Source organism: Triturus cristatus, chromosome 7 (genome assembly GCF_964204655.1).
Source record: "Triturus cristatus chromosome 7, aTriCri1.1, whole genome shotgun sequence".
Lineage (NCBI taxonomy): Eukaryota > Metazoa > Chordata > Amphibia > Caudata > Salamandridae > Triturus > Triturus cristatus.
In genome coordinates, this window is record NC_140590.1 from 101,728,358 (window position 1) to 101,755,421 (window position 27,064).

At 43.4% G+C, this 27,064-nt stretch overlaps 1 protein-coding gene across 1 annotated transcript in view; it reads right to left on the reverse strand.

The window, feature by feature from the left end:
* LOC146808923 (uncharacterized) overlaps window positions 1-10,161 on the reverse strand; it is a 51,743-nt gene extending 41,582 nt beyond the window's left edge. The window contains exon 1 of the mRNA XM_085615726.1: window positions 10,042-10,161. Coding sequence (XP_085471852.1) covers window positions 10,042-10,099 — 58 coding nt within the window. The 5' untranslated portion in view covers window positions 10,100-10,161. The remainder of the gene's footprint in view (window positions 1-10,041) is intronic.
* Between the last annotated feature and the right edge of the window lie 16,903 nt (window positions 10,162-27,064).

Here is a 27,064-nt window from a genome sequence, read left to right on the forward strand (position 1 = left end):
TGAAGCAGAACGAGACCCCAACGTTGGCTTGGGAAGTCATGTCCAGTTTGTTGTCTATGATGATTCTGAAGTTTCTCGCTTGTGGGCAAGGCCTGGAGGGGGTGAGTTCAAGGCATATCATCCACCAGGTGGAGTTCCATGCCAAGGCGTCTTTCCTGAAGACCACCACTTCGGTCTTGTCTGAGTTCAGTTTAAGGCAAATAGATTTCATCCAGGTGGCCACTGCAGTCATGCATGTGGTGAACTTGCTCCTGGTGCTGAGTGTTTTGTCCAAGAGGAACAGTATAAGTTGCTTGTCATTAGTGAGTTAGTGTGAGGAAGTTTATGTTGTGGGCTCGTATGATGTGTGCCAGAGATGTCTTGTAGATGTTGAAGAGCATTGGGTGGAGTGAGGGACCCTGCGGGATTCTGCAGAGGAGATCTTGTTCTTCAGAGAAGTAGGGGGGCACGGTGTTGGTTTGGTTTCTTCCAGTGAGGAAGGAGCAGATCCATTTGAGGGCAAGCCCCTGAATGCCATCTTCATGGATGGGGGGGGTGACGGTGTCGATGGCTGCTGACAGATCCAGAAGGATGAGGACTGCGGTTTCCACCTGTCGATGATCATCTGGATGTCATCCTTTGCTTCTATGAGGGCAATTTCAGTGATGTGGTTGGGCTTAAATCCTGATTGTGTGGCATCAAGAAGTTGGTGTTTGACGAGGTGGTCTACCCATGTCCATTCTAGATGGATTTTCTTTATGTGTATTTTTTTTGTGGGTAAGAAAATTCCACCGGTGGATTCTGCACCCAATGTAGAACCTCCACCTGAGCTTGGGGGATGCTGTTCTACCACAAGCAGAACTTCCTTTGCCATAACATTCCTACTACAATACCACTGTTTTCTAGGACATTCCTCGAAAGAATGTTTTCACCTCTGAATTTAAAGAGCTAAGTAAGCTTGTAGGGGGTTACTGGCTTCAGAATATTGTTGCTTTAACACAAGGCTATATGGCATTGTCTTTAACTGTGGACCAGCCACCATGTCTGGTAAATTTGTCTTTGTGAAAGACCACCTGGAAAATGATTTCAGGTTTTCAGGCAAAGCTGAGCATTGTAGCCCTAATATGCTGATTTTTTTCTGCATTCTTCCAGCATGTTAACAAGACTAGATAAGTTGCCAATGTCAATGAAGCCCCAGTTTGGGATACATTTTTGGTGTCCACATGTGGTTGACTAAAAAAACGTTAGCCAATGGTGGGATTTCCACCAACAGTGTTCCGACCCAGGAGTCTGCTGCTATTAAAGAGGAATCCATTTTGGTGGAGAAATCACTCCCCTAGCAGAGAACTCTACATTAGGCAGGATTTCCCTGGCAAGCTAGAGCGAACGGCTCCGATGTTGAGAAGTGCAGTCCTCCCCCTCACTGTGTGCACATCCATCAATTAGACAGTATGAGGGCAAAAGGATATATATATATATATATAGACCTACATCCCTGCTGAGCCTCGAACTCCTTGTGGGTATATATATATATATATATATATATATATATAAAACTCAGCTGCTTTGTATATGCCCTATACTCCTGGAAGACCGCAGAAGATTGCTTCAGCTCCTGCGGGCTAAGGAGGGGACACGGACATTACCGTCTGCCGTCAGCTTCCTATTGAATAACGAGCAGCCGCAAGTTATCACCAAACTGGTAAACATTTTGGGGAGTACGGTGAAGCAACTAAGAATAAACTCAGAACCCCAAAACGAAGAAGGAGAGGAACTTTGAAGTTCAGTAGTCTTAAAAGAATACCCTCAAATAGACAGATAGTAGTCCTTTTCTAACCAAAGTTAATTTATTACAGCACTAGTTGTCTATTGAATTGTATTTTTAACTGTTTAACTGCGGAGGAAACTTGCGGATGAACTATGGGCTATTTGTTAACTTATTGACGCTTACGAGAAACAGTGACAATAGCTATTATTTTACTTGGCACCAATGCACTTTTCATTGTCTAAATATAGTATTTTTGAATTGAAAATGACTTAAGCTCTGGTCCACAGCTACAACTGTCTTTAAACCGGATGTAAAAATTAACAGGACCAGGCCCTTTGAACGCGTATTTCAAGCTGTCAAGTTCAAAAGTAAAGTTTATTTAGACCATAGATCTTTAAACCACATAAAACATACATTTTTTAAAATTCTACAAATACTTAAAAGATCATCTCATTCCATTATAAATTAAAATGTTCATAGCGTCCATCGTAATTTGTTAAAAACAAGTCTAAACAAGCATAGAAAACACAATCGGTATCAATTATGTGATCCAAATATACTAAGATCCTATTTTTAAAACATTAAAAGAAATAAAACTTAAAATCTCAATTCTTCTTTACTCAGTCTATCCCTCTGTTCCCTCTTCCAAAAACAACCTTTCAACAGCCTGAACAAACTTTGCCACAGCTATTGTGGTATCAAAATAATGCATATCCAGAAGGAGCTCAATTGCTTGCGCACGTGACCTGGTGCCATATTTTATGAAAATCGGTCATAAGAACATTTTTCGCTGGGCTATCAGTTTTTGACAGTCCATTAAAATATGTAAGCATTTGCATTTCATACCAATCCTGCATGTGCATCTACCATCTGCATACATCAGTTCCCTTTTCAATTTGTCATTTGACCGAACAGGATTGATACCAATTCTCATCCTTAATAATTCCATTCTGAGCCATGGGTTTGGTAAAGTGTCTAAGTAGGGGTACCACTTCTCTTTCCTCCAGCTATTTATCATAAATCGCCCAGACTCTTTCTTTTGTCAGGTACTCCATGTCAATCAATCTAGATCATTCCTTCCCTAAAGCTTTGAGTTCACTTTTTGATTCCTCAATATGCAGGGACTGCGGATCGATAGTCGACTTTGAACTAAAGTGGGCAAAAGAAAGAAACTATATACCATCTGTGATAAGTTACTCATCTGGACCTCCCTCATACACCATTGTGACACTTTTGATACTTCACCTGTCCTCAGCCTTTTCCAGAATCTAAGTAGGCTCACTTGCACCTGGACATTCCATGAGGTTATGTCTACATCCCATCTAATTGCCTGTATCATTGATGATCTAGGCAATGAAATACATGCCTTTAAGCATTTCCCAGGTACCTTCAAGGTATTTCAAGCTGTCCAAAAAATTAAAAGGTCTTTGCTTGAGGAAATCTGTTAGCAAAGTTTTGTCATTATTACTGTAGGTGCATGCATTTCATCTCACATCTGTGTCTAGTTTAGAACTGAATGTTTAGTTGTGTTATCTAATGTTTCTTTTATTTTGTACAGCATTGTGATCATTTAAGGGTTGGATTGCAGGAGGAGGTGTGTTAATGACTCTGGTAAATAAAGAGCTTGGCTTGTCAAAAGCCACAGAATCTGATCACCGCCAGATCTTGTAAGAAGAGCCTTCTCCGAAACAAAACAACAGGAAACTGCTGTGCAGAATGGAGTCATCCCTGTGACAGCTGCAGTTTCCGCCTGTGGAGAAGGAGTTCTGCAATGTAGAATTCTTGGTGGTGAAACACTGGGCCCATCGTAAAACTATGATCTGTACATTTACTGAATTAACCCAAAACATCTCTATGAGTTAATCACACCTACACCACGAGACCAGTTTTTTAACATGTCTGTTATGATGACACGTTTTTTACCTAACTGAATGGTGCTCAGCAGAAGAAGCAAAGGTTGAGTGGACGCGCCGGGATTCGAACCCCTGTCCCCACCGGTGAACACAGTGTATGCAGTGAGCAGCGGAAAGGCAAAGGAGTCCACGAGACAGAGGACACTCTTGAGGTCACAGCCCTGACCTGAAAAATCCAGAACACAGTGTCCAAGTATCAACAAATATGTGTATGTTTGGCACTTGCATCTCACAATCCTGGCTACGCCTCGTCAGCGGTGGTAAGCGCTATATAAATACAACTCCCAGTTCCAATGACAACTGGAGGGCTGCACAGGCGAGACGTGCACAGTGAGGTCATGCAGGTGGAAGCAAGGTGTCCTGGGGAGGGAGGACCAAGGGGAAGGCAGTATAGGGAGGGGGCGACTACCAGTAGGGTTAGGTGACTGGTACTAGAGATAGCAGAGAGGGACAAGGAGAGGGCGGGATGTAAGAGTCAAGAGACCAGTGGAAGTGGGGTTCTGATGAAAAGTCCAGTGTTGGAAAATGTCACATTGCTACAAGGTATGCATGGACAAGATAAGTCTTCAGCTATTTGCAGAAGTGGAGTAGAAATGGGGGCTGCCTATGAGAGCTGCCATAGACTTCCAGATGGTAGATGCCAGGAATGGGGGGAGAGGGCTGGTATTGACTGCCTTGTAGACAGTGAAGCTAGGCTTGAATGTCACACGGGCATGGGGAGCCAGTAGATGGCTGCATCTGGCAAACTCTTCCATGGAGTCCAGTGGGTCTCTGGGACACCAGCTAACAGTGCTTCCCGCCGTAGAGATGGGATAAACCTAATGCTTGGAGAGCTGTTCAGAAGTTAGCTCCTGGTAGAACACCTTGCAGAACAGGGTTATCTGACATCAGTTAGGCTTTCTTGTCTGCGTGATGTGGAAGTTTAGAGACTTTACGCTGTTAGTGGGTCTTAGAGTGAAAGAATCCAGACTCCTCTTCGAGCTGTTCACTCCCCTCTTGATGCTTGCGGTCATTGGGTGACGAATACATTCTGTCTTGGCCGTCTTCAGTTCGAGGAGGGATCAGGCGGTCCAAACTCGCATCGTGGTGAGGCCATTCTCCAGGTGCTCGATGCTGCGGCTTTATGACGTTCTCAAGCACACTTAAATGCTATGCATATATTGGTGAATATGGATGCCCGTGGCCAGGGGCTCCATATGCAGGTTAAAGGTCACAAGGAAAAGGGTGGATCCTTGCTGATGGGGAGGGTTTAGACCTTGATGGATTTTGTGTTTTAGTAAGTAGTGAACCACTGTAGGACAATTCCATGAAATTCAATTCAGAATGTGAAGGTGTTGCCTAGGGATAATTATTTGATAGTATTGAATGCATGAGAGAGGTTGAGTAAGACTAAAGACATGGATCACCGTTACCGGAAACAAAAAGTCTGTCCCTGACCCTTGCATGATGGCTGTCACAGAACAACACTGGGGTCTGACTTTGAATTGTTAGTTTGCAAGAAGGTGTTGGAATTCATCTACTAAGAGAGATGGCAGACAGTGAGTTTTTCAGCAGTCTTCTTAGTGATTGGATGGTAGTGATTAGTCTGTGTATCCTCAAGATGTAGGTAACCTCATGATGTTTGCTGAGGACACACTATATCAGTGTCCTTATGTGCCAGACAAGCCAATATCATCTCCTATAAGGGTTCTAAATGAATGACATACTTTTACTGGTCACTGGGTGTTATTGCAGCTAGGCACTAGGTGTCACTCTTCCAAAGTCGTACCTTGCCCTGTCGATGTTATTGATACCATTGGCATCTGCCGACCACTAGACGTCTCTGTAGTTGCTCTTGCAACTGCCATACACCGCAACCAAGTGCCATCGCTCGCACATCCACCCTCTCATTGATGATGCCACTGTTTCCAAAGCTGTGTTGAAATTAAATTTACTTGCTATGAATACTGCAAATAAAATCACCCGACTAGTATAGTTAGTAGTATAGTTAGGAGCCAGGCCTGACAATCCCATGACTAGCATCCATAGGTGTGACTGGCACTGTTATGTCTGACTTCTGTTTGAATCATCCTTTTATTGCCATCACCAGATGTCACAGCTACCAGTGCCATACTCTGACTGAACACTAGGCGTCACTGCTGCAAATGCCATACTCTTGTTGGGCACTGGGTTTCACTGCTGCCAAAGCCACATGTAGTGGTTGAATTGTGGTCTTGATATACTCTGGAAACTAATGTCACTGACAGGTTCAATTCAAGGTGAACTTATCAAATCACTGGCCTCCCATACTTCCACAAAGGCACTGGTTTGTGAACCTTAGCTCACATGGCTGCCCTCATACATCAGTCTCATGAATCTCAAAGGAGCACCTTTGAGTTTGTCTTTACCGGCCTCATTAACGTCAGTAGAAACTCACCCTTGTTCTCATTTCTCACTGATACTTCCCATCAGCAACCCCTCTTACATTAAAATTATGTTTTATTAGTTTTCACATGACTCATTCGCCAGCACTCGTCTCAGATACTTCAAACATTCTTCAAAAGTGCAATTTATGTACACAAGCGCTCTCTCCTGGTACCTATTTTGCATCTCATTGTCCTTTATTTTGCCAAATACACTTTAAAGGAATCCCGTTCAAAGCTGCGGTTGCTTGGGGCCTTCACACAAAGACATTTTGGACACATCAGGCGTACTCTTTTGCATGCTCTTACATGCCTCTGTGAATTGGCCCAAATGTCTTACATGATAATATTCAGGGAGTATCAATTAACAGGTATTGCGATTAGCAAGGACTGTGACCTCTTTGTAATTATACTAATAGGGAGTTGGACGTTTCGGGGCTGATTCATAAAGGGCTTGTAAAAGAATACTCCTGTAGCGCTTCTTCCATACTCATAAACACCTTCGTGAATCAGTCCCTATGTGATTCACCATCATCGGGGATCACACCTCCATCTCTGACCTAATTTCTCAATTAAATATTTTGAGGGAGCTCTGTTGTCACTGAGCAGATGTGGCAGAAGGTGCACTTAGCAACAAGGGTTCACACAATAGAATATGAACCTTGAAGATGGCGCGGGATGGTGTGACCTGCTCAAAGGTCTTCAAGGCCTGTTATTTCCAGGAAGCCGAAGGACTTCTATATTGCTGCAATGCAGAGGGGTTGAGAGACTCCCAGCATTGTAATCTGCAGATGCACCAAGAATTACATGACAAAAACTAGCAATAGTAATTTGCAGTGGATCCAGATTTTGGTAGTCAACTAACACATTTTGTATCAGCAAGAGGAGGTGTGAGATAGTCTGGATACTTTCAGGAGATGGAAATAGGTTCAGGATACAAATCAAAATACTTTGGCCAGCAGTGGTTCTGAAGGCCATTTGATGAATGTTTCCATATTCTGCGAGCCAAGGGTTTTGGACTGAAACTCAGCGACTGAAAGACTCCTGGGGAAGAGCAGAGTACTGGATGGACCAGTTCAATCTTTTTGATGAAAATCTAAGTAAGGGAAGGTCCTCTTTCCTATAGACTTGGTTCTCAAACATGTTCCAGTGGCAACCAAAAATTAATGTTCAACCTTATATGTGATAGAACTACAATTTGCTAATTTAAAGAGGAAATAGCTTTAGATCATGAGCATTTTTAAGTGGAGCACATCAGTGATCAATATTGAATGAATCTTATATTTAGCACGTTCAGAACATCTCTAGAATGGATAACTGTGATGTAAGACCTTCGGTTGACACAAGTAAGGGAGCACACAGCACTGAAGGCTGAAAGAGAAAGCTGTAAAGAGACCAGAAGCCTGGGTTGGTGCAAATTGTAGGAGACTCAAATCACACTGATGTGAAGTCATGTACACAGCATGTAACAATGTATAACATAAGTGGAAGATGGGAAGGCAGGGGAATTTTATGAACGCAGAGATGGATCTGAGAGAGGGAGTGGATATTAACTAAATGCGCTGCCTGTGTGACTCAGTCTCAACAAGAAGATATGACTTTCACTTTGCAAGTAATTTGTAGCCATATGCATAGAAGAGTCTATTCATGTTTGGTCACCACAATGTAAAACAACGCTGACTCACTTGAGGGCATTCATAGAATATTCATAGAGCGTTTCAACATATGAGTACAGAAAGATTTAATACGATAAATACACTTGAGGGTTTAACCATTGAAAAAATCAAATGCCCTTTAAGCTAAGGGGAGAAGGTACTAGTTGTAGGACCAGTTAACTCCTGCATTGTCTCACATCTGAAGGGCTTGTAGGCCTACCAGTCACTGCAATGCTTCCTGCATTGCCGTATCACAGTAGGCAGCACATTAGTAGAGAGATCTAAGCCCACAGGAGGGGAGGATGGTGGGGCAGGGGATGCAGGATGTCTCATTGGGCTTGTCAAGTATTGGGTCACGCTCCACAGCAGAGGGTTGGACATAATAATTGAAGGGTCCAAGTACCTAGCAAAGCAACTTAACTATTCTCATGTGCATGTTTGAAGGATGGCTTGATAGCAGGCACGCTTTCCCATTATGTGGCCCATATTAACCTACAGGAGATATCATCAGGTGAGAACAACCAGGCCTACATAGCTTGGTCAATTTCATATGTTCTGCACCCTGCATTACACCAATACTGTTCTCACCTCATCTTCATCTGCTTAATCCTATCGCAGACTTGGTGTTCCGTGCACCTATCATCGTTTGAATTGATTATTAAAGTCTATAAACCCTAAGTCCTTTCTTAACATCGTTCAAGGGTCGTTCATGTGCCGAACTTCACTTGTCTCCAGCTCAATTTGAGCACTCTGTCTTCTGGTCTTTTAACAAATGTATCCTTTGATAAAAGGTAGGTAGCCTGCATTTGGCAACAAGGAGCCATCCAGATGTTTCCGCCACAGACCCACTTGCCTAATCCTGATTTTGGCATCTTCAAGAGTAAGCTCGACTCCTGAAGTGTCTATCGCCTGAAGAAACTGACCACTATCAAAGTCTTCAATGTAAAGCCAAAACATCTACCTAATAATTAACCATGGAAGTGAAGGTAATTCACTGTTGCAAAAAGCTAACAGCACTGTCTTTCCCTCTAACCAAAGACTACTGGGACAGCTTGGAAAACGTTCATGGTCCTTGCGTAACCAGAAGATGTCCTACAGTACAATTCCAGAACACACCCAAGATAAAAATCTCTGCACCAAAAAACAGCCAACACTCCATCTTCACAACTTTTTGGTTGATCGCCTCCCTCCACACACCTACGGCACAGGGCCACTATTTCTGGCACCCTACACAAGGCAATCAGAAGGCACCGCAAGTGGAACTCTGTAAGAAACCAAAGTACTGCTTTTTGGGAAAATGTCATGGCTATCAATTTATCACAACCCCCCAGAACTTTACATGAATTCATAAGTCCACACATGGTAATTTTGTAGTCTCAGTCTCAGTCTGACCATCATATAAATACACACAAATCTACCTTGCAAGGTACCAAGGTAGCAAAGTCTACACCTGCCCTTGAACCAGGGAAAGCCTTGCACCGCCCTACGTAGAAGCTTGTTGGCATTGCGATAATGCATGGTACATTTGTATTCGAGAGAAAATGTCAGCTGACAGTGAATCGAAGAAGCTGTCTGATACAATAAGGTTAAATGGAGGGGAAGATCTTGATGCTTAGGTGGGAGCACCAAACCATGCAGACATTTCCAATGCAAAGATTAAAGCTAGCTTGTCTAATACCTTACCCCTGGTTTGCACTACCCTTTCTTGGTGCAAAGTTTTAATCAGAAGTCACAACTTCCAAAGATATTAGAAAATTCACTGATTGAATTTTCTCAAAAAAACTGTCTATTTTACAAAACACATATAGAAGAAATAGAGCGCTTCCGTTGATTTTCCCCAGATTCCCCTGTAAGAGCATAACGCTTCAAAGATTGACTCTAAAGTGCTTGTGTCTTGTGGCTTCTCTCATACAATTACCAATGTCCCCAGTTATCCCATCTGGTTCCGCTTGAAGGTCACGTTTATCATGTTAAAGGTCATGTTAAAGGTCACCGCGGGTTTGTAAGCCAATGAAGTTCCACCAAGATATCCCCAAGGGTCAGCCGCAGTAATCATGAAATGCCTGCCTTTTGTGGACTGATTCTTACATTATCATTCATTCTTTATGTCCACATTTGCAGGTGAGAGCACCATATTTCTTAGATAGCTTCAAGCAAGTGAAATCCTTACTGTTAATGGATAGCAGTTCCATCCTCATCCTCCCCCTTGGAGTGACACAAGGGGGGACCCCTACCCCCCAGAGCCAGTCTAGGTATCTAATCAGTACATTATCCTGTAAATCCAAATTATCAACGTGGTAACCCTCCTCAGTCCAGAGTTGTACCTGTGGTCCATGATGCTGACAGAAGTAGCAGAACTTGGCATATCCACCTTGGCTCCATGGTGTGCAACACAATTCCTCATCCAGGGCTCCTCACGTCTCCTCCTCCCTCCTCTCCACAGGACTGTGCCGAGGTGCCGGTGATCCGCCTAAATATTCTGGGAGGAGGTCACTGGGCCTGCCTATCCGCCCCGTCCTGAGTAATTGGGACCTGGACTCCACCCGCTCCTTGAACCTGCCCTCGGCCAGGGCTGTTGCTCCCAGATCCTGCACTTTGCCAACTCTCTGAGTCCAAGAGGTAACTATAGTAAACCACAAACACCGCAGTATTTCCTAAACAGAAACCTGTGTGGAACGGTGACTAACAGCGCTTCATCTGGTACTGAATCCGCCTGACCTCTCTCTGGGGATGTGTGAAGGACCTTTAATGCTCTAAGCTTTGAGTCCATTGCATCAAATCTTCACAGTTAGCATACTCTGTATGAGGGACCAAAGAAAGAAGGAGGGAAGCAAAGAGAGAAGGAAGGAGGGAAGAAAGAAAGAAAAAGAATGAATGAAAGGAAGGAAGAAAGAAGGAAGGAAGAAATAAATGAAGGAAGAAAGAAAGAAAGAAAGAAAAGAAGAAAGAAAGAAAGAAAGGTTTGAAGAAAGAAGGAAGGAAGAAAAAAAAGAAGGAAGAAAAAAGAAAAAGAGAAAGGCTAGAAAAGTAGCGTAGGAAGCCAAGGAGGGAGAAAGTGAAATAGGGGGCAGAAAGAAAGCAAGCAATGGAGTATGGAAAGAAAAAAGCAAAGGAAAGAGAGGAAAGGGATATACGAAAATGGGAGACTTAAAAAGACAAAGACAGCTTGCATAAAGGACGAAGAAAGAAGAGCAAAACATCGAATAACAAAAAAGAGAAAAATGAGCGAGAGGTCAAAATTAAAGAGCGTAGAATAAGCAGAAAGACAAGAGAGATAATAATGTGGACTGTAAATGAAGGTTAGCATGTTTTTGAGAAAAGAAGGCACCAACTAATATGTTGTGAAGGTGTGGTTAGCGTTACCACCTTTTGTAATTACAACATAAGTAGAAATACTTACTGCATGCAATAAAAGATTGAAGGTAGGCCTCAAACGGCCTCAATGTCCTCCACTGAGAGTGGGGTCGTAAGGAGGCAGAGGAGAAGACCTCAGACCCAAGTGACTGCTTCTGGCACATTTGTGCCTCACAAAAGTAGGCAAAGATGAAAGATTTAGGAGAAGGCCTGGTGCTTGTGCCACAAATTAACACATTGGCATCTGTCCTGGGAACGCGTTCAGCAAGTTTCCAAATTTGATACTAAAATTTTAATTGGCATGACTCAGTGCATATCAAATGGGAAGAAAAGTATCTGCTTTGCTCTCTGCTCGGTGGACTGGCAGACACCCTGGGTGTTGGAGGTGATTTGTTCTAGTCTATGCCCTAAGGTGAACAGAGTGCTAGCCTGAGTTTCACAGAGTCTGACCAGAGGGGGCACTTCACTACGAGGAGTAAGGACATGGAACAAGGTTGTAGCAGCAAGGCTTAGGGTCAGGTACTGTTGGAAAACAGTGAGGGAACTGAACCTCTTCCCAAGCAGCACATGCCGAGTGTATATAGACATTAATGGAGTGGGGTGCTGAAAGTCCCTGGTGCAGAAGTGAACCCAGGGGCCATCCTGCTCTCCTATCAATGTCATTCTGACAGACATTTATTGCACAGGTGATCCAGGTCACGCGCCACCTGACAGGTGCACTAAAGGTTCTTGTTGTTTTTCCCCAGCTGATTCCCCTGGAGTGTAGGGGTCTAGTCGAGGTGGATTTCCTTTTCACATGGTTGGATATCCCCCCTGTACCGAGGCCATGACATGATTAATGATTAACGACTGAAAGTCGTGGGGGACAGTCCTACTGACTCTCCGTGGTAAATCCATATAGTGTGTTGCAACAGGGCCACCTTAATACCCCTGAATGTGAGAAATACGCGTGAGAGGGGATTGTGGCCTCAAGGGGCGCGGATTCCACGGCTACATGTAGCCCGTGTTGGTGTGCAGCTGCCTATGGGAGGCTGGTATAGATCACCCGTTACCTTGCAACAAGTTCACTCTCTCTGGTGGTTCTCAGCACACCCACCGCCAGGACACCATCAGGCAGAAGACTAAGAAGTGTAAAAAAGAAGGAAGAAGGCAGCAGGCCTCTGCCATCTAGGATCTGGGATAACATCCCTGTATCCATCTGGATCACCCCAATGCTGCTCCAGTTTAGGGCGAGTAAGAGTACGAGTAGAAGACGTCTCTTTAAAGAACGCTACATACACAATGAGAACAGTGTCAGGGTATAAGATGCTGCACCAATTACTTGTGTTCTTGTACAATATCTAATACATATTAGTTATTTCAACCAGTAGTGGTCCAACAAATGCCCACCTCCCGTCTGTGATGAATGAAAGAGATTAACTCTTTGGTCATTATAGCATTGCCTCTCCCTTCTTTCTGTATGTCTCTTTAAAGAACACTTCACCACAATGCATTACCATCCAGAAACCAGCTACCTCACCAATCACTCATTACCTTTGCGCTTGTCTTTGACTCTGTACATTGCAAAGCTGTCTCTTGGCTGAGTAGGCACTATAGAAATACAATATAAATACATGTGGCTGTTTCCACTGGTGTGTAACACCCCCATCTCAGGACCCCGCTCCCCTAATGGCACCGGTCACTGTTAGCAAGGTGCTATGCATATGGTTTCCAGATTGTTATCCACCTCAATTGCCAAAGAAAAGCTGTTTGTGTTAATCTTCCATGGGTCAAGCAAACTCACTGATTGGCTGAAGGCATGAGCATTACAGATATGGGGTGTCAGCCATAACCATGGATTCAGAGTGACTATGCATAATATGCAATACTAGTTTCCATTGGCATGAAGTACCCTAAGGAGGATATACTTGTCACTGAATTGGTCCATCCAAAATTTCAGGTGTAGCTTTGAATTGTAGTGGCCCGAAGGTCTGGTGCCAATTTCAACGTTTTCTGAATTTAAACTGGAGTTCTGAACCAGGTATTCAGGTTCATCTTTCAACTAGATGCAGCTCTATGCACACAATGGACTGAGGGGTCGATTATGACACCTTTCGGAAGGGCTCCGAATGGGATTCGGGTTTGCCGAATCCAAGTCGGAACCCTTGTTTCCGACCGCGTCGTACACAGTTCTGAACGACCGAATACAGTGCCCGGAAACCGCTAGGACCGTCTTAATCAATCCGAAAGGTATTCAGACAGGTTGAGCCTTTCGGAGCCAAATCGTACAGCTCCATGGACTCGGTTTACGATCGAGCAATTATGATGACCAATTCTCATAGTTGTTCTGATTCGGTTTGCCCAAAATGAAACGGCTGTCAGAATCTGTCTTTGGGGGCCCATAGCATGTCCCCCTTCATCCGGGGCCCTCATAATCAGGCCTGTGGGGGTAGCCATGGGTCCCCTCTTCCCAGCCATGCACAGTGTGGCAGGCACCATGGGGTGCCCGCCACAGGGTGCACGATTTTATCCAGCCACCCCTTTCTTCAATGGGAGCCTGTGCTCACATTCGGAACACAGGCTCCCATTAAAGTCAAAATTTGATTCCAACCGAATCATATCCGGAAGCATCCGAATGCATCCATATTGCTCGGTGAGCCTTCCCCAATCCAAGTCGTTCAGAAAGCATTCCGGAACCGAATCGGTTGGAATGCTTTCCAGACAAGAACGTAGTCGGCCCCTTAGTTGAAGGCAGAAAGCTAAGGAGCTGCAGTTGCTAAGACCTAAAAGAATAAGGTGGACTCCTCTGAACCTGCCTTACTCTTCCCATAGCTGTAGACCCAGTTGCTTCACATGCTGGTTTGAGAAGTTCCTCCTGATTGTAGACTTATTGCCGGTGCCAAGGCCACCTTGTGAGACAGGAAAGTGATACTTAACTGCAAAGTCTGTGTGGTAACGAGAATCCTCTGTAAGCAGGATGTTGCTCCGTGCTTATTTCCCTGCAATCCTCCCTGCCAGAAAGACTGAGATGAGTCTCTCAATTTCAAAGTTTCACTGTGTCAATGGCATATTACACTTCTTTCAGATTATTGATACTGTAAGTCTTTAGCTGCTTCTTGTAGCTTTCTTTCAATTGCACATACGCTAACCTTATGTTTTTCCAGTGTCAATATTTTTCAGTCCATTTGTGTGACATAGAATAGTATGCAGGAGTGTGGATCTGAATCGATGGCAGACTATCGATGGTACTTAATATCAAAGTCATAATATCTTGGATACCATAATATTGAAGTATTGATGTTGATGGTAAGTATATCGTTTTTCATTTTTGACATACATTTTGAAGCTTTTTATAGCTATTATCTTTTGTAGGTGTTTTTGTTAATATTTAATATTTTTTTTAAATAATATTTGTTTTTTTAAATCTTGTTTCCTAAAGAGTGTTTTTAAGTTTTGTTAGTTGAATATTTTTATTTTTTCAAAATATAGTAGTATTTTGTATATTTTTAAATACATTGATAACATACACTATTTTATTAAGTTGAATGTAATACATTTTTTGGGGTGTTGGGTTTTTTAGTATTATGGGTGGGGAGTGTATAAAATAATGGTATGTACATTTGTTTGAAGTTAATGACATTTTTAAATATCATTTTTATCCTAGAATTCTTTTGGGTTTATTTTGTTCATTTTTCCGGTTACTGCATTTTATAGGCGTATTGTGGGCTTAGGCTTTTATTAATATTGAATGTTTTGTTTCAAATATTTGTGTATACATTTTTGTTTAAAATTTATGAACATTTTTGTTTACCTTTTATATGTAAAGTATATATACATTTTTGATTAAGAAACTTGTTTCTGATTTCTCTAATTTGCATATTTGTTATTTAAGAAAAAGTAATGACATATTCCAATTATTAAATCATTTATATTTATATAACTTTTATAAGTTATATTTCTTAAAAATATTATTTTGCTATTTCTTTAATAAGTAGTATTCTTCTGATATTGATTGGTTATTTGTTTATATTTATTTATATATATTTTCAATTTTTTGCTATTAATGTTGATTACTTTGGAGTGGCAAAGGTAAATCTACTCCCCGCCATCCACTAGTGACAATTCATTTTTACAATGTTCTTTAATTTGTATCAGGAATACTTCATTTACCCTCACCCCATATTCCAATAATTTCCCTCGTTAGTTTGTTTGGAGTGGGAATAGTAAATCTCACCAGCACCTCTAAAGTTCAGTACTTACTGCAATGTCACTTAGTTTGGAGTTGAAATAGTAAATTTGGCCACTTCTTTTTCCCTCCCCGTGCGAATTCACTGCTTTCCCCAATGTTACTTACTTTGGAGTGGGAATAGTAAATCTGTCACTCCTACCCAAAGTCCAACTCTTTCCAAAAGTTAATTAGTTTAGAGTTGGAATAGTAAACCTGACCATCCCAGAGTTCAATACTTTCCCCCAATGTTGCTTAGTTTGGATTGAAAATAGAAAATCTGACCCTCCGGAGTCTAAAACGTTCCACAATTTTGCATAGGTTGGAGTGGGAATAGTAAATCTGCCACCTTCCAATTTGGTAATTTATTAAAAATGTAAATATTTTTTTTAAATGGAATGTAATTTATACAGTTAATTTCTGAGAAAACCTATCATAGAAAACACAATTAAAAAACAACAAAGGAAAATGATCCAAGAAAGAAATAGAACCACGTGATGAGGGAGCGAGGAGCACGCAGCTGAGCAGTGAGCAGCAACGCAAGAGTTTCTGGGCTTCTGAAAGCAGAGAATGTAAATGTAAATGTGCAGATATTTATATAGCGCAAATCACCAACCGGTCTCTAAGCACTTGCTTAGGGAACCCGTCCTGGTATTCCCCTGTGAGATAACCCAGCAGGGCATCCACAAGGTGAAAGCCAGGCATCCCGCCGCGAGGGGCCATTGTGGAGATTAAGCAAGCTATTGCCCAGAGTCGCAGAGTGTGAACCCTGAATCGAGTATGCACTGGAGCGAGAAATATCGAGTCCATGGACAATTTGTGGACTCAAGACCCAGCCAAGCCAGGAATTGAACCCTGGTCCCGGGCTGACCTCTGCTTCCAGGTCTGCCTACTCTAACCAGTGAGCCACACTTCTCACAGCGGATTAAGAAGGGTGCATGAAGTACTGAGCCTTGGGAAATGTTGAAGTGCAGGGGAGAGCTCTAGGACATGTCCCTTGTGCATCTGAGCCCGGTGAAAGATAGACTCTTTGGAGCTCAGGCACCTCCAACGCTTCTTCCATTGTGAGGAAGGAGCTGAGAAGCCAGCTCAGTGGAGACCATTCTGGGAAAAGCTTAACCCTTCAACCTACTGGGGCCCGTAGGTGCACAGCGGTATAACTTATTTCAATTACGTCACTGATCTTACCGTGAAAGACCTGGCATCAGGCTCGGACAAGGTCCCGTCATTAGTCAGAGAATCATATATTTTGTGAGGATACTTAATTTATTCCGGTTTAAATGAATAGAGGCTTACAAAAAATATTTTAATCTTTAAAATAATTTATGTTTTGTAAATTAAATATTTGTAATATAAAAAACGTAGATTATTTTAGATTGTAATTTAAAATATACAATTCATTTTAATTATGTAAAATATATCTTTTAAAACTATTGCAACTTTTTCAAATGTAAAACACATATTTTTTAAGTTTAGATATCTTTATAGGATGATATTATGAATTCAATGTTTAATATTTTGGTTACCTTGAATTTTACTTATAGGTTTTAGAATAATTTGATAGTCAGCATTTTGACCTGTTTTGAGATGTGGGTTGGTTGATATTTTTTGATGCTGATATTGATCGAGGCATGTAGATTGCAGAGAAGTTTTGAAATAAATTGTTTAGGATTTCAGAAACTCCCACAAGAGTACTAAATACCTCTGGAAATACCTAGAATTGTGGGGAACACTAAGATTCAGGAATAAGGGGTGGGCAGTTTACCATCACTTTGAAATAACTGTGAATCCGGCTCTTGTTTAGCTAGTTGGGCCTAATTTAGAGTTCGGCGGATAAGGTACTCCATCACAAAAATTATGGGTCTCCCGGCTGCCACATTACAAGCGCATTATGTCCAGTGGCCATCCCCTGAACTCTAAATCAGGCCCCAGGTCTTAGTGAAGCTTCCTCTGCACAGGGGAAAGGGTCATGGCAAGCATAGGACAGCAGGTAGTAAAATGAGCCGCAAGGAGGGCTGCTCCCCCAAGTGAATCAGGAAGGAGCTGGGGACCAGGCTGGAGTAGAATACGATGGAAGGAATCAGTGGGACACTGAGCCTTCTAAGTTGGTTTCTCCAGTCAGATGAACCCAGAAGGGGGATAAAGTGTGAGGATTTGCAATGAAATGGAGGCTCTATGGGAGCATTTTCGTGGATGCGCATCCTCTGCGAAATATAGCGGTAATTACGACCATGGTGTGGGGAGATGGGTGACAGAATTCTTGTCTATGGATGTATGCTGGGTGTAATAAAATGCAGAGTTATATCCAGAGCTGTGTGACTAGCATGAACTTCTCTTATAATGATGCAGCTATTAGATCAATGTAAGAGGAAGGTATGTGATGTGACTTGAGTTGTATCTGTTTTCCAGAAAGCAATGTTTTTGATTTCTAGGGACATGAGCCATTCTGTTAGATCTGTTCAGGATGACATTTTGGTGCTGGCTAAGAAAGAAAACGCAAGTGTGAAAGTATTGAGGAATGTATGTAAGGTGCTGGAGATTAAGGGTCTTATTTAAAATATGGCGGTCTGTCGGGTGCCTTGGTTGCTGGATGTCAAGCCTCTGCCCTTCTTGCAGAGGACAGCCTGCACTACATGGAGATGTTTTCATGTCACCAAAGTCCATTTTCTGCTGGTGTGGCAGAAGCAGCTAAAGCACACCTGAATGCTGGACAGGCTGCAATCTTGTGGCGTCCACTTTCCTCTTCTGTGTTTCTTATAACCATCAATGGCCCTCATGCACAGGCATGGTGCAGCCTGCCAGGGTCTACCATGCCTTGGTGGAGGACTCGGGCAGGGAAAATCAGCATCTGGAGGTGCTATTACCGCAGCGTGCATGGACAAAAGCTAACAACGTCATTTCAAGGATGCCGTATGTTAGGCCATAAATAATTCATTAAGGGAGCCCAAGATATGGTTACTTAACTTAATAGCTGGTGAATTTCAATGTTTTTCAAGGTTTTTTTTGTAACCTAACTGTACTTTAACTGAGAGCATAATTTATATGTTATCATAAAGGGTGCTCCATAACAATGGCGATGGAGTGCTCTTTCCACCAATACACTGGTCTTCCCACCCAATTTAAATGCGGGCCGACATTTGGTGTCAGCAGACTGACCCTTGTAGTTCACTTCTTTGTCCTAGGTAAAGGAGGGACCACATCTGGTCCTTCTGAGCTCCTCAAGCAGCAGGTTTCAGTCTTCTTCTGAACATCAAGAGGCCCAGCAAGTGTTCTGAGGAATGCTCCTTGGTGTACCACATTTATGGATGGTGCTTACCCGTGGGTGAGGGCTGACTCATGGATCTTCAGAGTAAAAGTTCCCAGGAGTTACCCTATGCACGTTCTCAGCAGTTTCTGTTAGCCCTACTACAAACAATCCCACAGTTCACCTCACTCCTAAAATCCAAGATGAGGGAGCCCTTCCTTCCGTTTGAAGAGCCTTTGTGTGCAATCAGAGGTCTGGTTAGGGAAATGAACAGTCCCTTATCCTGTGCCAACTAAATCCATTTTAGGTGGCAGATATCCTCCCCATGGGTTTGGAGCCAGTCTGGTTTGTGTGGGTCGGAGGAACAAAGGATTGCCTTCCCCCAGGTTTCGGTTTATATTTACTTGTGAAAGGGCCTCTATTTCCCCTGTACCAGTTAATAAAACTTCTGAGTACACCCTCACTGTCCGTCCTGCAAGGGGAAAAAACACCTCCCCATACCACGCTATTTCCCTTCTCTGAGAGCAGCTTTCTTGCCCCATTCAGGTCAAGCACTGGTAGACCAGCTGTTAGTAAGCTAATGGTAATTAACCCACAGGTGGTTCAGGCAGATAAAAGATAACTTTGTTAAAGTTAACTTTTCCAAATATATTCATTAAAAGTCCTCCTTTACCATTTAATTGGACTTTTACTAAATATCAAAAATAGTCTTTGAATATCTTTTGTAGCCGGTTCCTGTTAAATATAATAGACTAAAATTTATTATCTGACATTTAGGATCCAGACACAGCCCTGCCAGGAGTCTCTTTACTGGAGGAAAATGCAGTTTTAAATTTTCTGCACAATCCAATTTTAAATATGAAGCATGCACAGTACCTTGCGGGCACCAATGTGTTCTTAGGGGAGGCTTATTATTATTTAAAAGCAGAGATTCCCACTTGCTAAAATGGGTATTTGACAGATTGGTGCAGCAGGTTTTAGGCTGCTGAAGTCAGACTACACAAGTGTTTGCCTGTCACTTTAGTGGATTGCACAATAAGTGCTGCTGTTCACAAGTGAAACTTACCTTTTCATGCCATTGGTGTATTGTCTGCACCATGTACTACAGCCTTACAGGAAAGTTAAATATGCCAACTATGGGTGAGCGAATTCAAGCATGTTTAAAGCCATGGTTAAAATGCATGTCTAACTGTGCACTTAACGCCTGTTTAGCAGGAGCAAAGTGCACAGACGTCTAAATCCAGTAAAACAGATAAGGCAAGAATTTGGGGGAAATCATGCAAAGGATGGTAATTTGCTGCAAATATTGATTTAAGTATCCTACTGGGAGATGCTGTGTCCATGGCTTATTTCAAGGAAATTGAACAACTCCAGAGAGAGCTATTATGGAACGGACCTCCCCGTATAGCCCTCCGCAAACTAACCTTGAATGGTATGACGGCGGCATCGCTCTACCTGACATTAAAATATACTATTGGGCTGCTCATCTTGCGGCCATCAACCAGGGCACCTATGGGGCCCCTGACAATCCAGGCTATCATATGGACAGGTGGCTTCTCCCGGGAGGGAACTACAATAGGATATTGTACTCCAGGCCGGCTCGACCTCCATTGTCTGGCCCTACAGTGCACTCAATAACGGTCTGGCACGCCGCCAACAGATCCCTGGAATGGGAAGGTAAGCTGACATTGGTCACCCCCTTATGGGATTCCGCGAAACTGGGAAACCTGTGGCAAACAAAGGGATTCGACAAGTGGGGTATGATTGGTTTCTCTCGCATCTAGGACCTCTGGGAGAAGGGTGACATATAAACGTTCTTGTCTCTCCAGGAACAACATGAACTGTCTGACACGGAACACTTCCGCTACATGCAAATACGACATGCCTTGCGCTCGGTCTTCCCCATGGGCTCCTCTCCCCCCGAGTCCTCCCCACCGGAAAGTAGGATATTGGATGGGCACCTCCCAGAAAAGACTATTTCCTTGATTTACAATAAGTTAATTAATAACATGGACGACCCTCTTACACAGCTAGGACACAAATGGGAGGCAGACGGTATCGAATTGGATGACGAAGACTGGCAGGAGCCTGTATCATCTCACGGGGTGGTAGCTATCCCAGCAAGGCTACGACTGGTCCAACTTAAAATCCTCCTTAAGATATAGATGACAGGGCCTAGACTAGTACAAATGGGAAGGGCAACTTCTGGGGACTGCCGAAGGCAATGTGGACAGCTCGGCACATTCATGCATATCATTTGGGAATGCCCTCTCATCCAGTCATACTGGAGGGAGATACATGGAGTTATCGGGACGGTCCTGGGAGTGCCTCTACTCTTGGAGGCGTGTAGGTGCTTATTGAATATATGGGAACCAACTGACCTAAACACACACCAAACACAGTGGGCCACACTTAGGTTTATGGTGACAAAAAGGAACATAGCCCAGACCTGGGGAGCGGCTGCCCCTCCGGCTTTGGGTGCATGGAGGACGAGCATGGATTGGTGCATGTTCCGTGAAAAATCTGTATATGTAACTTGAGGCTGGCCTAAGAAGTGGTCCCGGATATGGGGGCCCTGGAACTCCTACAGAGTAAACATTTGTGCCCCACCACAACATCTTGCCTACGATGACTTGCCTTCTCCCTGACTTATTCCAAATGTGTATAATGTGCATTACTTTTACTGTTGAATTTGAATGTGCCTGACCAGAAAGATAATATCACTGCTATGCATATTTGTGGTCGAAGTTTGTTAATAAAAAGAGTTTAAAAAAAAAAAAGTATCCTACCGGGGTGCAGTCACCGGTATGTGTGGATCATAAGGCTTTCTAGGTCGAGCCTAGAGCAGCGCATGCGCTGCTTGCTCGACTTTTAGTAAGGGGGTTTCCAAAGTGCCACCAGAGGCTTTTGCTGGCCTCAAGCTTGCGTGCATGTGCGCGTGAACGTGCACAGGCCATCTGGCTTTTTTGTACTGGCTCATTAAGCCTTACAGCGCGTGAATCCCCTCCCCATCCCCTCCCTTCTCCCACTCCCTCCTCGTGAGCTTTATTTCCACTCCTCTCGCGCATCTGTCTATTTCTTCTGCGTGTTCCTCTCTCTCGTCTCTTATCTTTTTCTCTCTTTCCTTTCACTTTCTATCCCCTCCCCTCCCCTACCCCTCCCTTCTCCCACTCCCTCCTCGTCAGCTTTATTTTCACTCCTCTCGCGCATCTGTCTCTTTCTTCTGCCTGTTCCTCTCTCTTGTCTCTTATCTTTTTCTCTTTTTCCTTTCACTTTCTATCCCCTCCCCTCTCCCCTCCCTTCTCCCACTCCCTCCTCGTCAGCTTTATTTTCACTCCTCTCGCGCATCTGTCACTTTCTTCTGCCTGTTCCTCTCTCTCGTCTCTTTTCTTTTTCTCTCTTTCCTTTCACTTTCTCGTTGCGATTGTTAGCTTCTGTAGTAAGGACTTCCCATTGCGAATTTGGTAACAATACTGTTTTGATGTGCTTTAAACATGTTATTTTTGTGTGTACTGTCAAATTGATAGACAAAGAATATAATGTGCATTTTCATCCAATAAATGCAAGGCTTCAAAATAAATTGAATTTCTGAGGACAGATGAGCGAGTGAAGTTCTGAAAAACGAGATACTATTCCCAGGCAGTCTTGTTATAAAAGTTGCAGGAGTTAAACCCGAGCACTGTCATTATGACAACAAAGTCCTCTTATCAGCCTAACTCTGCTTTGAGATTTGGAGCCTTCCCGGCTCTCTCTGGGCTGGCTTATTTGCTTTCCCAGCAGAACGCGACTTTCATACAGCAGCCTTTCCCAGCAGGACGGGCTCATTCCACAGAACACGTCCCCGCCCTTGAAGTCATCTCCCACCGGCTGCATTTTTCCCATGGGACAGCAAGCGGCTGAAACTGTCCCCATTAACAAGTTTAACTTTCCGAGTCTAGTCTAATGAATATTAGGCAATTTACTTGTTGAAGCAGGGAGGGCAGGGTGACTGAGCAGTGTGGGGGGAGGGGTTACTTTGTGCAGGTCCTGCTGTTCTCTACTGTGGCAGCATTCCCAACAGAAGTATTTGGGGCTGGTAATTGGAGCCCCAGATAACAAGCATGTTTGCTCTCGTTTCTTTCTGGTAATGGAGTCCCTGTGTGTAATGATCCTTGTGGGCAGATCGAATGAGGCATCTGTAGGAAAACATTTGGCAAAGAATGATGGCACCAACCAGCAAGCATTACCACGGTTATCTACAGTCTCGAGAAAATTTGCTGAGGGCACCGCTCATATCAAAGGGGAAACAAGCATTGGCATAGCCAATAGGTCTCGCCTTTGGGCCCTTATAAGTATTTAGTTATGCAGCACAATATCCTTACTGCAACAACATTACCTGTTGCATAGCTAAACACTTATAAGGTCCCAAAGGCGAGACCTATTGACTATGCCAATGCTTGTTTTGTATATGCTTTGCCTCAAAATCTTTGTTGTAGGTTGTGTTCGTGCCAGAGAAACAAATGTCACAGCCATTGGTCATCCCAGGTGTCATGTCGAAATAAGAGTGATGACGACAAAGAACTGGATGTTGTGGCATCAGTTCACATTGAAACTATTAATTATGGCGAGTTCAGGGAAGGTGAGTGGAGGCAAGCAGAGGAAGAAAATGTAGTTGCAAAACATTTGGCATTTTATGAACAAATGCGCTGCCCAGCTATAAAAAAAAGACGTAGAAGGAGTTAAAAAGATGTTCCAAGTATCGAAGAGTTGGTTTAGGATGGCAAATATCTTAGTAAGAGTTGGGAAGTGGGTACCAGTTAGAGTTGCCAGTTTCTATAAATTGCACACAGATGACATAGATGCATGTAGATTGCCAATGTGTTGGTCAGTGAGTTTTATCAGTGTTCTGAATTACACTTAAAAGTCGATTGGATGGAAAAGGGATGTGTGAGGCAAGGGACTGTTAAAGACCGGTGTGTTGTACTCATGGTTCAAGAATACGTAGGGAAAGGTGGCCAAAAGTAGCCTTCTACATTGTCTAGGTTCGTGCCGCATGTGTATTAATTACTATACGTTAGAGAAGTGAAGTTGGTGAAGAATGTTCGAATGAGAGTTGTCAATTTTTTAAAGGATATATTCCAAATATAGGAGTTCTCAGCAATCTAAGGTGTTGATAAAGGATCCAGTTAGAATTGCAGGAAATGGAGGCCATCTCACTGGACTATGGAGTGGGGCTCGTTCACACCGAGTGGTCTGCAGAGGAATGAGAATGTGTGCAACCTGCCTGAGTGTCATTCCATGGTTTGAATCCCTAAGCGATAGAATTTAGATGTATGGATGTTTGTAGGTATACCGCAAATCAATAGCACAAACTTGGGCAAAAGGCAGCGGAACACTACACAGGTTCAAAGACAAGCATGAAGTCAATGTGTGATAGGTGAGAAAGCCGAGTTGTGGACGGTTAATGAATTGTGATGCAGTATTCTTTCTAGAGGTGTATCTTCAACTGTTTCCTAAAGTGTAGCATGTTTGGGGTGGTCTTGATGGATACTGGGATGTTGTTCCAGATCCTGGGTGCGTAGACGGAAAAAGGCCTGCTGTCTTGTTTTTTTCTATCTTACACTTATGGAGCTGGATGGAAAAATATAGAGAGAGAGATAAACAGAGAGAAATGGAGAGAAAAATATATAGAGAGAGAGATTGTGTGCTTGTGTGTTACTAACAAAGCAATTACTAGAGCACGGCTAAAAGGGAGAACAAGGTACACAGTCTATGGCAGATACTCATCACTGAAATCATTTTTGTCTATGAATCTGTGCTTGGTGTACCAAGAGAGGGAGTTAAATCAAAAATAGAGTGCCCCTACTCTTTTTTTAATGATGCAGGTTTTGTGTCAATTTAACAGAATGGTGTTTGACTCATATTTGGTTGCTTCTATTTCCAGAAGGCAGGGTGTAGTATTTTTAGTACAGGAGTCATTTTTTCAAAACTTTAAAGAGAGGCATTTTTCCAAAGCCCAAGGATGAAAACGAGAACATGGATGTTTTGTGTGACTTTTGTAAAAAGGTTTAGCAATTAAGGGCCTCATTTAAAGTATGGTAGTTGGCTTACTCTTCCCCTTAGAGATCCCAATATATCACCAGTGATCCTTTTGACTAACATGATTCTGCAGAGGCACTTTCAGCAAAACTGAATGCCAGGTGGAAGCCCCATCAGCATTTTTTATGTGTCTCAATAAAATTGCCCAACGACATAAGAAGTTTTGTCCTTGCACGAGGGGGGGGGGGGAGAGGGGGTGTTTACAGTGGTGGCAGGCACAGGTAAGAGCGGTGAGGCGGGGCTGGGCAAAGTGGGAAGTGGGGACATCGATGACGGGATAGGTAAAATTAAATAAAAAAAGAAATAAAACCACTTACCTTACGCATGCCGCATCGTCAAGTCGATGATGTGGCGAGCGCAAGGTAAGTGGTTTTATAGATTTTTAAACTTAATGTGCCATATCCTGTCGTCTGTCGATTCCCTCCTCCCCATCCCACTCCTGCACCGCCTCACCACTCAACCATGCTCCATGCGGGGATCCGGACAGTAAAATGCCTCGTTTGTGTACCCAAGCTGGCAAATCAGTATACCCAGAGTCTGGATCTGGTGCCCCCCAGTTTGTTGATCTACTGGACTGCCAATACAGTGTCCATCTTCAGTAGAATTGAACAGCCTTCCCCGTCCTTTGCCAAGCTCCAGATTGCAAACAAGCCCATCAGGAGTTCCAAACAGTTGATGTGCATGGAAGACTCTTCCTGCGACAATACGTCCACAACATGTCCCCAAGCCACAGCAGCTGGCATCTGATTTTATGACCATGTCCAGCTTTGATTAAAAAATGGCTCAGCCGTTCCACGCCTCCAGGTGGTCCAACCATCATAACATCTCCGTCACGGCTTCCTGTATTAATGGGACTTCCTCCATGTAAGATACCACCTTCTGAGGTGGGTTATCTTGAGTCTTTGCCAGTCCTGGTAGTGATGCGGACCTGGGCAGATGGCTTTTATCAGTGAGGACAACAGACCTACCATTGTGGCTATTGCCTGACATGAGTTCATTTGTCTTGAGAGCTCTCTTTGATGGCATTAATCTTGTTGTTCAGAAGCTCCAAGTTATGGATGTTGGAGTCTATTGTGAACTCCAGAAACTCCATGCACTGCTTGGGGATCAGATCTGAATTCTCCGTATTTATGAGAAAGCCCAAGTCTTCTAATAGGGACACTGCCATTTGGGCATGCTGCACAAGTACGTGTTGCTTCCCCAACATCATGATGATGTCACTCAGACAGATTATCAGCCAGAAACCCTTTGATCGAAGCCAGGCCAGTTTCAGGAGTTTGAAAAAAAAACATTGTGCTGAAGACAGGCCGAGGAAATTAATTGGAGGAAATAACAGTGAGGAAAAAATATCACGAATGATAGTTGGCATCTTTTAGATCCAAGCGGATCATCCAGTCACCTTACCTGTGGATGTCTCTTAAAAGTGGATGCCCTCCATCTTGGAGTATTTGTAGACCAGTCAACCTTTGGACTCTTTTAAATGTATCACTTGTCTCACTCCCTTGTCCTTCTTGTTGACCACATACAGGTTGCTTAGGAAACCAAAAGGGTGAAGGAATGATTCCTTTATCGCCCCTTTGTCTTTGAAGCTCTTGATCTGCTGATCCAATGGAGTGACCATCTCTTGGGGAAAACATAAAGGGTTTAGGTTCCTAGGCTGATAAGAGGACTTGAAAAACTCTATTTGAAACCCCTGTGCTGTCTCGAGGACCTAAGCGTCAATTTAAATTCCTCTCCATTCGTCTATGCATTCTGTTCTGCTCCCTAGTTTTGTGAGGTAAGAAAATCAAATCTTCACCTGTAACTGTCTGGTAGCTTCTACTGGAACCTCGTCCTGAGTGGACTCACTGATATTTATTCCGGGAAGGGAAGAAGGGGATAAAACCCCTTTGGGCTGACCTGTCGGTTCGCTTAGGACCCTGGGCTCTATGAGGACTATTGGAGAAGGGGCAACTGGACAAACATCCCCTGCCGTCTCCAGACCACCCGAAAACATTGGGGGAGAACACTTGTTTCAAAGACGACTGGACTGTACAAATTTAGGCAAGTCCTTGACAAAGGCTTCTACAAACAAATTGCCCATCGCTTCGGCCCGACCCTCCAGTGTTGCTAATTTCGCTAACGTAGGGTCCAATCTCATCAAGGTGGATCGCCTGCATTCTGCAGATATGGCACAGTTTACATTGCCAAGAATACAGACTGCCCATTGGCCAAACCTGACAGAACTTCTGTATCAACGGGCTATCCAGGCTTCTTGGCTGCCTGAGCATGTGCAATAATAATCTTTGTGAGAGGTCTCCCCAGATCCGAAAGCTTCTCCTGAGAAGCTCACCGGGAACAATCAATATACTTCTTAATTAATTTTCCCAGGATAGTAACCATGCAGGTGTCTAACCCAGGGGTGGTAGCCACCTTACCATCAATAGCTGGCCTTGGTTATTCTGCTCTTTAGTAGTTCCTCACCTCC